Source organism: Dromaius novaehollandiae, chromosome W (assembly GCF_036370855.1).
Source record: "Dromaius novaehollandiae isolate bDroNov1 chromosome W, bDroNov1.hap1, whole genome shotgun sequence".
In the NCBI taxonomy this organism is placed as follows: domain Eukaryota; kingdom Metazoa; phylum Chordata; class Aves; order Casuariiformes; family Dromaiidae; genus Dromaius; species Dromaius novaehollandiae.
This window is the reverse complement of record NC_088130.1, coordinates 17,889,433-17,905,109: the sequence shown is the minus strand read 5'-3', so window position 1 is coordinate 17,905,109 and position 15,677 is coordinate 17,889,433. Positions and strand designations below refer to the sequence as shown.

The following is a 15,677-nucleotide window of genomic DNA, read 5'->3' as shown; positions in this document are numbered from 1 at the left end:
TTCTCTGTAAAGTGGGGGATGATGGCAATTTATGTTTGTATTCTAGTAATACTTGAGAACCCCAATCAAAAATTAGAACTGTATTGTTTTAGGGGCTATTTTCTCTTCTTTAGAGAACCCTTTGACATCCTTAGAAGAAAGCTGTTAGTCATCAATAGGATATTGCTGAAACCAAATGTTAACAATATGCTTCTTCAACTAGTTTAAGATGGCCAAACAGCATAAAAAAGAGATGTCTTGAGGTAGCCTTGATTGGCTTAGGTGGAAATGTTTACCAGCTCCAGTGGATAAGCTGGCCTTCTCAGTGACTTTGTTTCAAGTCAAATGAGAATGAGCTCTCTGGAGTCTAAGTACAAGATCAACTACTTGCAATACCAGGCCTGGACTGTGTCCTGTGAGTATGTGACACCCTGCCTGAGTCTTTCCATGAGCAGACTCATCCCTCTCTGTAGTCCTGCACAGAGACTGTGATAGCAGATCCCCTGGAGCAGCACCACCTCCTGAGGAGGCTCTAATTGCCAGTTCCAAAGACAATGACCCTGCTCCAGGCTGCAATGACATCTAGGTGCCAAGCTGCTCCCCCTGCTCCTGCCTAGCAAGGCCTGTGTTACCCAGAGATTTCACTGCAGCTGTAACACAGCAAGGTTACGTGGCCAGCCTGCCCACTTCAGCCTCAAGAAGCGCAAAGCATGTCAAGACCAACCAGCTCTGCTTGCTCTGCTACATCCTGAGGTAACAAAGGGTAAGCAGGGTGCTCCCCACCACTATTGTTTAGGGGCCACAAAATGCTGCTGCACAGTCCAGATTTGGCTCAGGACTGCTAGTTGAAGTGATCTGTTTGATAGGATAAAGTATACGTAAATAACTGTTAAGTGAACAAAGAAGTCTGATAGCAACAACATGGAAGGAAGACTGCCCAAGTTCTTACCTAACAGAACATAATTTTCACAGTATTCAGAAATCCTCTACCAATTTGAGCTCATTCAAAACTATTGTGAGGACATTCTGGACCACAAGATTAGTCCTGGAAGTGTGCAGCCATACCAAAGTATACAAAAAGTGCTTTACTAACATTCAAAGTGTGATTTACTATATCAGAAAAGTGTTATTATGATCACAATTAACCTGGTAAAGCCACAGGTTAGATCTATACCATGAAATAAATGTCCTTGCTGAAACGAGAGGGTTAGATCAGTGGCAGGATAGTTCTGCCTGTATATATGAGCTAGAAACTTGTACATGGCTGTATCAGCCAGGGATTGCTTCCCCTCATATTGTGATTTACGCTGCAGTGCTGTTTTCTTCATTGTTAATCTGGCATAAAGCATTTAAGAGCCTTGATGTCCTTTTTGGCAAGAATTTTAAAACAGTTAGGGCTACCTCAACTGCGGTGTTCAATTATATTGTATCATCACATGTAAATGTCTTATCTAGAACTAATTTGACCTTTCAGACATTCTGAAGTTAGAGATAATTTCTTTCACTGAGCACTATCAGAGGAACAGTAGGAAAGCACTCCCTGCTAGGGAAGGCCTATTGAAAAGCAGCTGGGGGTTATAGTGGACCTCAGGCTGAATTCAAGTCAATAATGTTGTGCTGTTGCAAAAAAGATAACCACAGTGCCAGAATGTTTAAACAGATGTACAGCCCCTGAGATGTGTGAAGTGAACCTGCCACTTAGCTGAAATAATGTGTCTAGTTTTAAGCTCTGGACTTTCTGAATAATGGAAACCATCTGGAAAGTCTAGAGGAAAATACAAAAAATGTATTCTAGAAGTTCTAGAAAACATGACCTATGAGAAGAAAGAATTGGAAAAAAAGGATTGTTTAGTCTAGCAAATAGAAGATTGAGGGCAGCCTTGCAATAGCCTGCCCAGTGACAAAAACTTCGTGCAGCAAAGGGATTGACCTGTTCCATGTGCTCACTTCCAACAGCGTAAGAAGCAATGGGCTTAATCAAAAGTACAAGGGATTTGTGTTTGAGAAACATTAACAGTATAGATACTGGGTCAGTTTGCCAAGGGGCACTCCAGAATTAACACCATCAGAGGGCCTCAGAAAGGAGAATAACTTCCAGAGATCCACCCAGTCCTATTCCCTCTCATACTACTTTTCCTCTCTCTGTTAAGAAAAAGGTACTGTCCTCCTCATGAACTTTCAGCTAACAAAATACACCCTTACAGATTGAGATATTCTTCATCTGTCTGGTGTTTTTCTTATTTTAAGAAGGTCTGCTCAGTTCATTCATTTCTATGTGTTGTTTCTGTACCAATATGAACATCTGTACTGCTCAGTATCCTCTATTCTCTGTTCACCTGCCAAAGTCAAATAAAGTTCTACTTTTACTTCAAAACAGGAAAACAGGCTCTGCCCTTTCTGATGCAGCGGCTTGACAGTTCCTAGAAGACAGATGTTTCCAGCTCACTCGCAGTCTGCTGAACTGTTGCGGCATCCTGCAAAGTGAACTCTGATCTCGAGACCTTACAATAACATCAGTGCTCTGATTACACATAATTTCTGGTCGGTTTGGTTTGGTTTTGTTATGTTTTCCAGGAACAAACTGCATTCTGGCTCACCCTGATATGCGATGATTTTGGCAGCTGATTTCTCTCTTTATTTACTCAAAGGCCCCAAACTCATCAACTCCTCCTTAAGTGAGTGAAGCATCTGCAGACGTGGAGTGCTCAGCTGCTGACCTTGCTGCTATTGGAGGTGGATCTGTTCCAGGAATAGAGACGATACCCTCCCACCAAGCCTCATACTTCATCACGGTCACATCCCCCCTGAGTTTTCTGTCTGGCTCCGCCTTTCTTTTCTTCCGTTTTTTCCAGGCCAGGAAAGCCAGGCAAAGACGGCAAGAGCTGGAGTGAGGCCACTCAGCCATGGCATATCCTCCGGCAGACCCCGTCACGCAGCAGATCTGCAGCACGCACGTCTTGCAGCACCCGGAGCCGGAGGAACTGCGAGAGGCCGCCCAGTGTCTGGTGGTAGATGCGGACGGGAAAAAGATCCCCTTCAGGGCCCTGTACGGGGAGCAGAAAGCGATCGTGGTGTTTGTGCGGGTGAGGAGAGAGGAGTTTCCAGGCAGGATTAGCATGCCTGTCTGGAGCTTAGAGGCACTTAAGCAAACTAGAAAACAAGATACATGCAGGGAGCTCCAGCTTGGCTATAAATGGAGAAGGCCTTAAACAGGCTAGGCTGGAGCAGAGAGAAAAGAAAATATTATAAAGCAGATCAGTTGTTTTCAGGAACGCCGATTCTTTGGTAAAAAGATATAACTTTTATCTGAAGGGAAAGGAGTCTGCTACCATGTGTTTAGGGAAACAACTATTATGTTCCCTGATTTCCCTGTCTGATAAGCCAGCTGTCACATTCCTAGTGTAAATAACAGCAAGGCCTCAAACCCAGTGTCCCTGTTCAGCTTTGGATAAAACCAAGATCCTAATCCGAATTTGACTGTTGCAGTGAAGTTTAGTCTCTCCTGTTCCCAGTTTCTGGTCACCTCCAAGATGGTTTGTGCCTCAGGTCAGACTCCGATGCTTCAGTGTTATGCAGTTATGTCTTTCTGACATGTCCAACTGGCTATGTTGCAGAATTTTTTATGTTACACCTGTAAGGAGTATGTAGAAGACCTGGCAAAAGTCCCCAAGAGTTTTTTAGAAGTAAGTACAATGCCCTTAATATGTATTTGTACATGGGGTTGCTGCAGTCACACAGGTCTCTTAGCTCCTGCTGCAAGTTTGCATGGTGTTTAAGCCTTCTAGGAATAAAACAGTAGCTCAAAACAAAGTTAGTACTTTCATCGCTACAATTTGCTACAATTACCATAATGCATCTGCCTAGGAGACGCGTGAAGAAATCCATTGCGCTACGGGCTCATTTGCAGCAGCATTATTTCTCCCTGCACTATTAGCTTGATGCTGTTTTTTTGCCTGTGTTCTGAACAGTTAGATGAGATTTGACAGCCATTTCTTTCTAAATTAGTACTGCTCTGGGCAGCCACCTATTCTACCACCACTACCTACCTACTGCCCTTTCTACTATGCTGGTACAGCTGACTGATAGTGGTGCATGGAATGAGATCAGGAAGTTGATCTGGATTAAAAATAGTCTTTTTCTACAGGTTATTTGTAAGCTGCACCAGTTCTGTAACCTGTTCACCAGGCAGCTGCACAAACAGAAGTGACATAGTGACAGAAAGGAGAAATGGAGTAGGCAGGGGCTGCTACACACTGGTATTTGCTGAGTGGTAAGAGATACCAGGGAGAGACATTGATCCTCTGCTAAATTAGAAAGAACAATCTGTCTCTTCTAGTCTGCTGATTGAAATTTTGTCATATTTTGCTCCCAACAGCAGCATAGCTGATGACAGAGACCCAGCAGGCCTTAGATGTAATAGGAACTTGGAGATGTAGAGGAGCAACTTCTTCAGGATCCCTTCTCAGCAGAGAAGCTTCAGCTCCCCTTCTCAGGGCAAGATTTTTTCTAAATCATTTAGTTAATGTTACTCAGTATGACATTTTTTAAATTTGGCTGCTCAAATAAATATACAGAGAGAACAAAATTCTTCCTTGCTTTTTTTAGTACGAGTATTTGATTTTTAGGAGGACTGCTTTTGCTAAAAAGCAAAGTCAAAGTGATTCTACTGGGGATGGACAAGCATTGTATCATAATATTCAAATAATCTTAAATTCTATTAATGTATTACTGGCATCTAAATAAACTTACGTTTTGGCCTGTATTTTAGGCTCAGCCCTTGTGTTGCATCTGCAAAAGATATCAGTTGCAGTCAGTTGCAAACATGCTTGCAGTCGGTTGAAAACATGACTCTACTAATGTCACAGAGAACATAAAATTTACGTATCTGTAACTTTACAGTTACCTTTAAAAAATAACTTATCCCTTAATAAATTAGTACAGCCACTTACTGTAGGTGACAGACAAAAGTAAGTGCTCTAAGTATGTAAGTGACTTTAATTTCAAATAATTTTAACTCAGTATACCCCAATGACTAACTTGGAACACTAGATTCTGCTCATGTTTTGCAGCCATGCAGAAATAGAGTTCCTCTTTATAGTTTCAATATCTATGTTCTGTTCTAGGATGCAAATGTGAGGCTTATAGTTATTGGACAGTCATCTTATCATCACATCAAGGTAAAGTAGTCATTAAGTAACGTAATTAAGTAAAGAGTATATTCTATTGTATTTTACATTTTAACAATTTGCACTGAAGGATTTTGTTCTAGGGAAAAGATGGACATTTACAACCACAGAAAAATGAGCTATTATTTTCCATGAGGCAATCCTAATAGAAGTACATGAATAAAATAAATAACTAAAAATTTTGGTTTAAAATCCACTAAGAATTGTTCAGGAAAATCTTCGCTTGATTTCACTGGAAGCTATGTTTTAGTAAAAGCTTCAGGACTAAAAATTTTTGGCCTTTAATTTCATTTAACATGATGGATTCAGAGGTTTTAAAACCAAGATTTTTTCAGAATATTTTTCCACTGTCAGTAGACTCTAATTAATTACTATCTTAAACTAAAACATATTTTTTCTATGTACATATTTTGCAGCCCTTTTGCAGTTTAACTGGGTATATACATGAAATGTATGTAGATCCACAAAGAGAAATTTATAAAACACTTGGCATGAAAAGAGGTGAAGGTAACAACACACCAGGCACATCAGGTAAGAGTAATTTTCTCTCCTTGATTTGTCTTACAAAGAACAAAAGAATGCTCTGATAAAATAGTATGATTATGATGGAAATAGGAAGGGAGCTGCCCACCAGACCATCTCTTGTAGGCTGTACTTCACTTTGTCTAAACTTTGAGAAACTTGTGTTTCTACAGTAATCAGGAAATTGTAGGCTATTCATAGCAACAACTTAATTTTGGTTTTGCCTTATGTAGTTTTGTATTTCTAGGTAACAAGTATTTTGCTGTTTCATTTAGTGCAGAGCCCTCACGTAAAATCAAACATGCTCTCGGGAAGTATTAGGAGTATGTGGAGAGCGATGACTGGCCCAGCTTTCGATTTCCAAGGAGATCCAGCTCAGCAGGGAGGAACTTTGATTTTAGGCCCAGGTGAGCTTGTTTGTTCTGTCTGTAAGTTACAGTCCCCTCCTTCAGCTGTTTGCCTTATCTGCTTCTGTCTTGGCCGCTATCCTGAGGCTTCCCAAGGAGGAAGGAGAGTTGTGCGTTGGCTGTGTGAGTCTGTTATCCGGAAGAACCCTGCAGAAGTGGCATTGCATTGTTTCCCCTCCCACAGAAAGGGCACAAAGCTGATCACCATCCTGACCAACAGGAGCGTTGCCTTCAGTGTAGTGGAACAGTGGGCTTGAAGTTTGGAGGGTTTTTTTTTTTTTAATGACAACTCCATGTTTGCTTACACTCTGCTTTTACATTTGATCTTAGGCATTTAATGTGTTTTTAGCACAGGAATAAAGCATGGAGGGAAGCTGTAACATGACAAAATCATCTCTTTGAATCATTGGGAAGCATCCTGCTACAGCAGATTTAATTCAGTTACATCCCTCAATTCCCCTTCTGTCTATAACTTAAAAAATCTTCATTAAAAATCCATGCCATAGTTTAAAATACAGTATATTGCGAAATCTACAGAGCTACTGCACAGTTTCACAAGAACTAGTAGGAAATCGGAATGCTTCTTTAATTCACTTATGTCTTAAAATAAATGAATATTTTTTTCAACTATTTACATTTTTTTCTCATTCCATTCCAGGTAATGAAGTTCATTTTTTGCACCTTGATAAACACAGGTTGGATCATGCTCCCATTAACACAGTTTTGCAGCTGGCAGGAGTTAAAACAGTAAATTTCACAAACAAATCCCAGATCATTGACATATGACACTGAGACAATATATCATTGTTTGTTTGTTATAAGCTACAAGGACAATATTCCAGAGAATTCCCACCAGCATGAGTACTGTTGTGTCTTTATGGGACATCTGAAACCCTATCTAGAATACCAGCGCACTGAATAAACTACCTTGCCTTGAAGATGGACACAAAAGTGCTATTTCTATTGTATGTAAGATAAAAATATCTGAGTCTTACTGCAAAAATTCCTTTTGCTTATTATTTTCTAATCAAACAATCTTGTTAGCACATTTTAAAAATCTTTGTTCAGGATGCACTAAATGATGGTGGAAAAACCTCCAAACCTGGCTTTGCTCAGAAGGAACTTGGGATTCTTGCCTTTTGGTAGATCATACTGGCTTTTCAATTCAATACTTTTCAGTGATATTTTAAAGGTCCCAGCACTGTGCAACAAACATATTAAAATATACCTTGAAAAATCACAATTGCAAACAGTGAGACTTAAGCTTATGCATACTCTTGTATCTTGCACTGACAGACACTACAAAATACTTTTTATAATTTTAAATAAATATTTTAAATATATCAGCTGTTGTCTGCAGTTCTTTTCTGTCCACACAAAAAGGTAGGTTTATAAAACAGGGAGAGGTGTGTCTTAAACATGTTTCTGATCAGACTGTCAGTTTTAAAGTAGGCCATAGTTGGTTAACTGTCTTCCTATGGATATTCGCAGAAAAATTTTCACTTGTAGGTAAATTTTCCCTTGGTCTCTCAGAGCAAGAGGTCTTTGAAAAAATATCCATAGTTAATTCTGTCACAGACAGCAGAGCTGAGGACAATAACATTTTGGTTTGTGGTTGTCTGATTTCTCATTACCTTTTTTCTGGCAATATTTATGTTCAGAATCTATTGCTTTCATTAGAGTAGAGCTTCCCCTCTGTTATCCACAAGCTGCATTTTAGCAATTTTAAAATGAGATTGTCTGAGATTTATGGAGGAGCGCATCCTCCTCTGCAGCTTATGAGTTTTGGCCTTCACTGTAAACTGCTACTATTCATACATACCTCAACTGCGAAACCTTTCCAACTTTAATCCTTAACAATAATGCAATTGTAAAATGGTTTTCTATGAAGAGGTTTGTCCCTGCATCCTTTAAGGTCATGGGTAGGCCCAGAGTAAACTCTTGAGGGCTCTACACCATTAAGATCATGTGAAATTAAATGCAATTTCTTTGGCCAAAAATAAAACTCATGCTTAAAAAAAAAAAGATATTAAGTAATGTAATTCCGGCAAAAGGTACTATCCCACAGCAATTTATTAATTATACACATATGTTTTATAGATGATTCAGATGTTTGAGAGAAGGATATTATTACTGTGAAAATATTGTATTCAATTCCCTACTTTGATTAAACAGCACTCAAAACAGGACTAGAAGTGATCATGTGCAGACTTTGAACTCTCATGATGTCAGGGTTGGCCTGAGCCTTCCTCAGTATTTAGCATAACAGACTGACCAGCTCAAGAGCCTTTCTGGCAGCTATGATTCACAAGAGTAAGGTCTGCTTTTAATGAACCACTGCCTCTATATTCATAAATAAAGAACTATCCTCTCCTCTTTCCAGGGTTCCTGCACCTTAACAACATTTCTGAGTAAGCCAGAAACTCTGGATACTGACTGCCTGTATGCTACTGAAACCACAGCAAAAAGCAAGCTAGAAAACTGTTCCTGTGTTTGTGAAGCACGAGTGCTATTAGAAATGCAGAAAATTTAAAACATATTCAAAGTGAAAGAATGATAAATAACCAGCTTCTTTGTAGTGTTTCCACTCTAATTCATTTATCTGATCATCACTGTCAAGGATACTGAATTTAGCTCCACTTTTGTTTTGCAGCCATTTCATTTTCATGTTCTTGGTGCCGCAGTGCTTTGATTTTAAAGGAATTGTTTGGCTGGTTGTTTTTCTGCTTGTTTTGCTGTCAGTAGAATTAAAAAAATATGATAGGAATACTTCTACTGCCAAATTTTACGTACAAACTGCAAATAAAATTAACTATACCTAAAAGAAATGTGTACCTTTAAAAGGGATTGGAAGGCATTAGGTTGTAGTTTGACAGCTCTATAGATTGAAGTCATCTGTCCTCACCCATTTCAATACTGACAGGAACCACGCCATGGCCTCTGTATTATCCCAGCAAAATCACTTCTTCTTCAGAAAGCAAAGACAAACAAAAAGAGAGAAAAAGACACAGAGGAGGAATCAGTAGAACAATCCTAATTAAGGCATAAGCCCTACATTTGTTGCATGCAGATCGACTATTGCATCTGCCCACAGCTTCACTGGAGCTCTGTGAGACAGCAATCCCCCTCGTGCATAATAAATTGTAAGAACAATCACCATGTTTCTTCATAAGAGAAATGATTTTCAAAATGTCAGCACAATTTTAAGTCTCTTGTGCTATCTGAAAAAGTATTTTTAAAAAGGGATGCAGCAGAAGGTGGAAAAGAGTGGGACATAATTGCTGACCTCATACTCAGCTGAGGGTAAAGTACTTTCAGTGAGGGCTTTTGGCATGGCCAGTTAGACAGAGATGGGAGGCTGCAGTTTTTAGAAGTTGTTTCAACTATGCTCTTGGTTTATTTGAGCACCTACTTAAAATACTAGTGTATTTTAAAGTATCGTTGTGCTTGAGAAGTAGATACAAAAATAACTTTTCAAATAAATCACTTATATCTTCAGGACAGAAGAGGGATGCGTGTACTGGATTGTTTTCTTTCCAACCACATCAGTTGGTCTAACAAGAAAGATAAAATCTCTCCACGGAATCCTTGCTTTGTATATATTGTAATAGGTATCTGAGAGACTGACACACGTCAAGAATGCAATTTAAAATAATCCCTTCCAGCGAAGGCACAGTTTTACCTAAGAGCCCATGTTCCAGGCCTTCTTCTGGGGGCAAACCCCTCACGCTGCCTCACAGGTGACGACACCATGCCCGCAGCTTCCGCCTTTATGCCCCAAGGAGCCGTATTTCAGTGGCGCTACCTTCCGCGTACCCCCGTCCCCAAGAGAGGGGCACGGAGGCAGCAGGCGCCCCTCCGAGCACCGAGGAAAGGGCGGCGCGGCCCCGTGCCCGGCGAGGGGTGAGGGGGAGTCTACCGTTATTTAACAGCCATGTGTCTGGGGGGCCCCCTCCCCGAGCCCCTGGCTGACCCCGCGGAGGTGCCTGGGGGCCGCCACGGAGCCTCGCTTACACGCTGTTGCGGGGCAGCCATGAGCGGGGCCCCGCGCGGCGGCGGAGGGGCGGGCGGCAGCCAGGCCGTTAACGGCCGCGCTCGCGCCCCGTCCCCGCGCTCCCGCACACCCCCCTCAGCCCACCTGTTACGGCCGGCCACTATGACATCACCGCCCCCACCGCTCCGCGCTGGTGACGCCACGCCGCCGTGACCCAATCAGCAGCAGCGGGGGGGGGGGGGGCGCGGGGAGGTGGCGGCGCGCGGCCGCCGGTTCGGGGCGGGGGGCGGTAGGTGCATGGGGCGGCGGGAGGGGGCGGTGTCCGCGGAGACGCGTCAGCCGCCGCCGCGGCGGGGTCCCACCCCTGCCGTCCCCTCCCCTGCCGGCCGTCCGTCCCTCCCTCCCTCCCTCCCTCCGGCAGCCCGGGCCCCGCGGGGAGCGGCGCGGCGCGGCGGGGATGAGCCGCGCCGCCTCGCACCCACCGTAGCGGCGCGGCCGCCTCCGCCATGAAGCGGAAGAGCTGGGCCGAGGCGCGGCGCCGCGCGGCCCCGGCGCCCCCGGCTCTGAAGAGAACTCGGAGCGCGGCGGCCAGGGCGGCGGCGGCGGCGGCGGCGGCGGCGGGGGGGGGCGAGGCGGAGCAGCGGCAGCCGCCCCCCGCCGCCCCGGAGACCTGCGTGCAGCTCGCCGGTGAGGAGGCGGCGGCGGCGGCGGCGGGGCGCGCGGCGGGCCGAGGCGGCCCCAACACCCCCCCCCCCCCGGGGGGCTGCGAGTTGCCGCCGCGCAACTTGGCCGTTGCCGGCGGGACGGGACGGGACGGGACGGGGCGGGGGGGCGGCGGCCCCCGGGCGGGGGGTGTAACCGCCACCGCCGCCGGGGAAAGTTGCTGTGCGGGCGGGGGGCGGCGCTGCCCGGCGCGCCCGAGTTTCGGGCTGTGGGGAAAGTAGGATGGTGCTGTTCTAAAGTTGGCTGCTCTTGTCGCCGGGTGTGGCGGGTGGTGCCTCCTGGTGTCAGCGAGTGTCGCTGGGCAGCGTGTGGGCAGCCCGGCCCGGCCCGGCCCGGCCCCCATCCAGCGAACAGGTCAGCGCGGCCCGCGGTGGACAGCGGCCGCCCGGGTCGGAGCAGCCTGGCCCCGAATAGGCCCCGCGGACCGCTGTGCTTTCGCGTTCGCCCGCTTAAATAACACAGCGGAGCACCTAGCATCTGGTTGCGTTTTTCTCTGGGATGTCCTCATACAGAGCAGTATGTAGTATAACAAACTTGATTAAAATGCGGTAGCTTCTTAGATTTAAAAATCTAAGATTCTCTCTCTCTCTCTTTTTTTTAACTATGTATATTGGCTGCTGTTTGCACGTGTCTAATAACGGCACAATTATAGTCTAATCTTTATTTCACCAATATGATGTATTTGTTTTTTAACAGAGAAGCGATAAAACAATAAGCCCACAAGCTTACCTGTCCATTCAGGCGTTTTAAAACTTATTTCAAGTCTTGAACTGGCAGCTCTGCCTTTTTGATAGTGTGGTGCTGGAAATGGATTAACGTTTCTGTATTGGGATAGATAAGGACGTAAGGCCCTGCTCTTGCACATAGGCATACTGGTAAATATTTTGTACTCTCTATAGGCTAAAAGATCTGCACTAGCTTGTCTGCTTACAGAAACAGTGCGAAACTCATTAAGAACACTGCACGCTACCCTCGTTTTCATCTTTGCTAATGACAACAGTAGTAAACAAACCCAAATACCGGTAAAGACTGCTGAATGTAGCATGTTTTCTTGGCTGATGTTATATTCATACACAATAGATCTGTTAATCCATTATGTGCATAGATTTAATACTCAGAATACCTACAATATTTATTGCACTTCTTTCTTTATTTCCTAGTGAGTTTTGTCTATCAACTGTGTGTCTGAATCACCTTTAAAAAGCACTCTAAATATTTTTTCTTTGCTATTAAGAGTAGTTCAGGAAAACTATTCTTTTTTAAAAAAAATTTTATTATAGTCTGTTAAGCTGCAAGGAAAGTCGTACCGTTTTGTCTTTGTCAACTAATGCATGGACTTGCTGGTATGAATTCAATTTGCTGGGTCTGAATGCATTTCTGCAGTTTATTAGAAGCATATCCTTGTGATCTCTCAAAGCACCAGTTTATATAACTTAAAGAAAACCTAGCGAATTTGTTTGAGATGCTTGAAAGCTGTTGATTTCCTTTCTGTGGCTGTTTGTCCTTGCTCTAATTGTATAAGCAGCATTTTAAAGAAAATGTGGAATTGTAAGACATAGACTTTGGGCAAAAAGTGTGCATTTCTCCCTCACCTCTTCTCTGCAGTTAATTCCAGAATTAATTTGGCAATGACTATATCTGGAATTAAGTTATTTTAAGTGATAAAAAACAGTGGGGCATTTTTTGAAGGTTGTTTCTCCTGCTGCTAAATGGATATCCACTTTGTTTACAGTGAGGAACTAACTTAAAAGGTGATCTAAGCTGTATCATGTATGCCTTTTTTTTTTCCTCATTTAATTGAGAATCACTTTACTTGTACAGCCATTTGGAGTTTTCATGAAATAGCATTTGGTTTAATATGCTCATTCATGAATTCATTGGTTTCAACAAAAAAAAAACCAAGTTTTCTTTCAGTATTGCTGGTTTGTTGCTATAAAGCTTGTGCATTTTGGAAGAAACAAAGTTTTCTGGGAATGATGAGAACACTTTTATTGGATGTCGCTAAGCTTTTCAAGATTTTGACTATCAATATTTTCAGTTAGTTTTCATTATACAGCTGCCTCAGCACAAAAGTTGTATTTACTCTTTTATCAAAATGATCTCACTTACTTGTGAGTCTTGAACTGAAGATTTAAAAAGTGAGTTTCAGGATTTTACATTCTAATCCAGCAGTGAAAGTGCATGAACATGTGTGACGTAGGCTTGTAAATCTGACAGGAGCAGCAGCACAAGGACTATATATGTGATAAGTAAAATAACACGTTGTTGATCAGTCATGACGTGACCCTGAAAGAACTTTTCATGGTTGTCTCTTAAATAAAAAGTTCCTTTAACTTTTTAGTGTGTCTTCATTTTCTTTTTCAGAAGGCCAGGCTCTTGCTATACTTATCAACAATATCACGACTTAAATTTGAAGTATATTGTAGTGATGAGTGACTGAACCCTTTCAAGGATAGAATGACTTAAGAAAAAAAAAAACTTGCATTTTTACTTTTTTTACTTACGTTTTGACATTGCAACAGCATTTATGTCTTTTGTGTTTTCTATTGTGTCTCCTTCATATTTTGGAGCCTTTTAAATCTAGCTTATAATAAAATATTGTGTGCTAATTCTGAACTTATAAATACACTGCATTTTTGCTACAATAGTAAAAAAAAAAACAAAAAAAAAACCAAAAAAACCCCCTCCAGTTACGTCCCTGATAATTCAAAACAGACTTGAGCTGTTTTCAGTTGTACTGTCAGTCTCCTCTACATTTTTCATGTGAGGCATCTGTTTAACAATCAAATATAAAATTTCTCTGTTTATGAAATAATCTTTGCTGTTTGAATACAGACTTGTCCGCAATAAGTGCCTGCTCAGTGTTTAGTTGGCTCTTGAATTATTGAAATTTTTTTCTCAAAGGCCTTTACTGCAGATCCTAGAAACATCAGGCTTACTGAGAGTAAAGCAAAGGAGATTATTTTATGTCATCTCTAAAATTACATAAACCTGGTTATGGAGTGGTAGCTCTCAGTATTCTACACAGACATTTCCACGAAACACTGTTGATCTGAAAAACAAGTGAAATGCTTTTCTTCCTGTACGCATGCTGCAGTCAAATGCGTGATTATAGCTTGTGTAGACATGCTTGTACTAGCTTTAATTTCACCACTTCGTGTACCAGCAGCAGCGAAGCTGGGGTAGCGTAGCCTTCAGTTAGGGGTATACAGGCTTATTTTGCACCTGGGAAGCTTACTGAAGTTAATAGCCTGCAGTGAAGTCCATGTTTCTGTATTTTAAACTGTTTTGTTATTTGAGACTAGCAAAATTAAATGTAATTGAAGTGTATCTAACCTGCTGCAATCATATCTTCTAATTGCAGTGCAGAAACAGCCTGCAAACTGCATCTCATTCTTCTGATAGAGGATTAGAAAAATCCTATTAGTTTATGATAGTGTGAGGATGACCTTTTATCAGAAATTTGGAAGAAATGGAAGCGTTTAAGTACATTAAATGTAAATGCAATACTGAAAAAGCTAAAATAAACCAAGGGAACATAAAAATATATTAAAATGGAAGGCTTGCTCCTTCAGTCCAAACCTTTGTGGAGTCCTGTTGAAATCAATTCATCAGGGCTCCAGTGTATTATAGGTAATAAGCCCTGATCCTGCAATCAGATACTTAAGGCAGGAGTGCTCGTTTCACAGCGTATATTACTCCAAAATTAACACACTAATCTGTGGCTCCTGTAAACAGAACTGGGAATGTGTTTGCAAAAACTGGGTGAAAACAGATATAGCAAGTAATTTATCATTTTGTCTGATATCAGACTACTAAGTCAGTAGAAAGGTAAATACATTTATGGGAAAAGACTTCTCTGTATTTTCATTTTCATATCTCCCAGTAGGAAACACCTAAAAATGATGGTGCTTGCTGTTTACTTAATAGGGAGCAATTGTTACTAGTTCACTGAAATGGGCAGCTTGTCAGGGTAATGGCATTTGACACATGCTGCTATTATTGTGAGGTAGCTATGTAAATTCATTAAACTTGAGTTTCTAAGTGAAATTCTTTCAGGTGTCTTAAGAATAGCAACAACTAATGTGATTCAAAGATACCAGTGCAGAAGATAATGCCAACAGCAATTCAAAAGGCCATGATGTGCTATTCACTCAAAACATGAATTCTTGTTTTTGCAGAGGAGCCTCAAGTAAGCAAGTGATTCTGTTACTCCAAAATCAATATTACGTTTTGGAGCAAAGCACTAAAATCTTTTAGTCCTTTGACCTATGCAAACATATTTCTTTGCGTTTTTTTTTTTTCCTCCCCTGTTCTTGTATTTGAGGTTTTGGACTACTCTTTCTATAGTGCTTTTATATTTTCAGCAGTGATGTAAGGTTTGTGTGAAGAGGTTAGTATGCAGGAGGGTAGCACGTGAATTCTGTTACTACAGCTGTTCTGCGCCGACGTCGGTGTGGATGTTGGTTGCGTTCACCAAGAGCCCGGTCCTATGCGGTGGTGAGACTGGCCTGAAGAAGAGAGAGGTGCCGCGGGGGGAGAGCTGCTGGCTGCTTCCTGCCGCTGCTGACCCACATGGAGCTGGTTCAGGGAGCTCACCCGGAAGAGGACTTTCCCATGTTGGGAACCTGGTGGCAGCTAGCCATTAAACCAGTTTAGAAGTCGTGTGAAATTACAGCTTAGGCTGTAATGTGTTTAATCTGGCAATGCCTGTTTAAACACAATCCCTGGATATCATATCCTCTCAGTTCTTATTTTGACTTCCTCCTCTGCCCCCAGCCCTCCCTCCCATGCGCATGTCAGTGCTAATCCTGAGGGTGGGGGGAACACAAGCAGCCATGAATTTTATTTATTATTATTATTATT

At 42.3% G+C, this 15,677-nt stretch overlaps 2 protein-coding genes and 1 long non-coding RNA gene across 12 annotated transcripts in view; 2 read left to right on the top strand and 1 right to left on the bottom strand.

Moving 5' to 3' along the window:
• Positions 1-10,314, bottom strand: part of LOC135324449 (uncharacterized) — a 38,300-nt gene extending 27,986 nt beyond the window's left edge. The window contains exons 1-2 of the long non-coding RNA XR_010385826.1: positions 10,233-10,314; positions 8,930-9,062 (exon numbers count right to left, since the gene is read on the bottom strand). This is a non-coding gene — a long non-coding RNA (uncharacterized LOC135324449). The remainder of the gene's footprint in view (positions 1-8,929; positions 9,063-10,232) is intronic.
• LOC112978791 (peroxiredoxin-like 2C) lies at positions 2,447-8,588 on the top strand. Of its 6 annotated transcripts, none has more exons than XM_026092523.2 (6): positions 2,447-3,062; positions 3,594-3,662; positions 5,103-5,156; positions 5,582-5,696; positions 5,963-6,094; positions 8,478-8,588. In XM_026092523.2, exons 1-6 carry the CDS (start codon positions 2,883-2,885, stop codon positions 8,507-8,509), a joined length of 582 nt encoding a protein of 193 aa, XP_025948308.1. In that variant the 5' UTR covers positions 2,447-2,882; the 3' UTR covers positions 8,510-8,588. The 6 variants fall into 6 exon arrangements, with proteins under 6 accessions (XP_025948308.1, XP_025948306.1, XP_064356929.1 ...); XM_026092521.2 differs by lacking the exon at positions 8,478-8,588 and adding an exon at positions 6,753-7,437 and having other exon boundaries at positions 2,648-2,987; XM_064500859.1 differs by lacking the exon at positions 8,478-8,588 and adding an exon at positions 6,753-7,437 and having other exon boundaries at positions 2,650-2,984.
• Positions 10,315-10,453: 139 nt separating the features above from the next.
• Positions 10,454-15,677, top strand: part of LOC112978792 (dual specificity protein phosphatase CDC14C) — a 46,094-nt gene continuing 40,870 nt past the window's right edge. For 2 of the 5 annotated variants that reach the window (XR_010385823.1, XM_064500853.1), the window contains exon 1: positions 10,456-10,775. Coding sequence is in view for 4 of the 5 variants with exons in the window: in XM_064500853.1 (XP_064356923.1) it covers positions 10,595-10,775 (181 nt within the window). In the remaining variant the exon portion in view is untranslated. Of the gene's footprint in view, positions 10,776-15,677 lie in introns of all 5 variants that reach the window. The other 3 variants (XM_064500851.1, XM_064500854.1, XM_064500852.1) reach the window with 3 other exon arrangements.

Excerpts from the sequence above, each read along its gene's own strand:
- LOC112978791 (XM_064500857.1), top strand. The coding sequence starts at position 2,883 with ATGGCATATCCTCCGGCAGACCCCGTCACGCAGCAGATCTGCAGCACG. Across the intron at positions 5,697-5,962 it reads CAACACACCAGGCACATCAG|TGCAGAGCCCTCACGTAAAA; the intron begins GTAAGAGTAATT and ends TGTTTCATTTAG. Across the intron at positions 6,095-6,752 it reads AACTTTGATTTTAGGCCCAG|GTAATGAAGTTCATTTTTTG; the intron begins GTGAGCTTGTTT and ends ATTCCATTCCAG.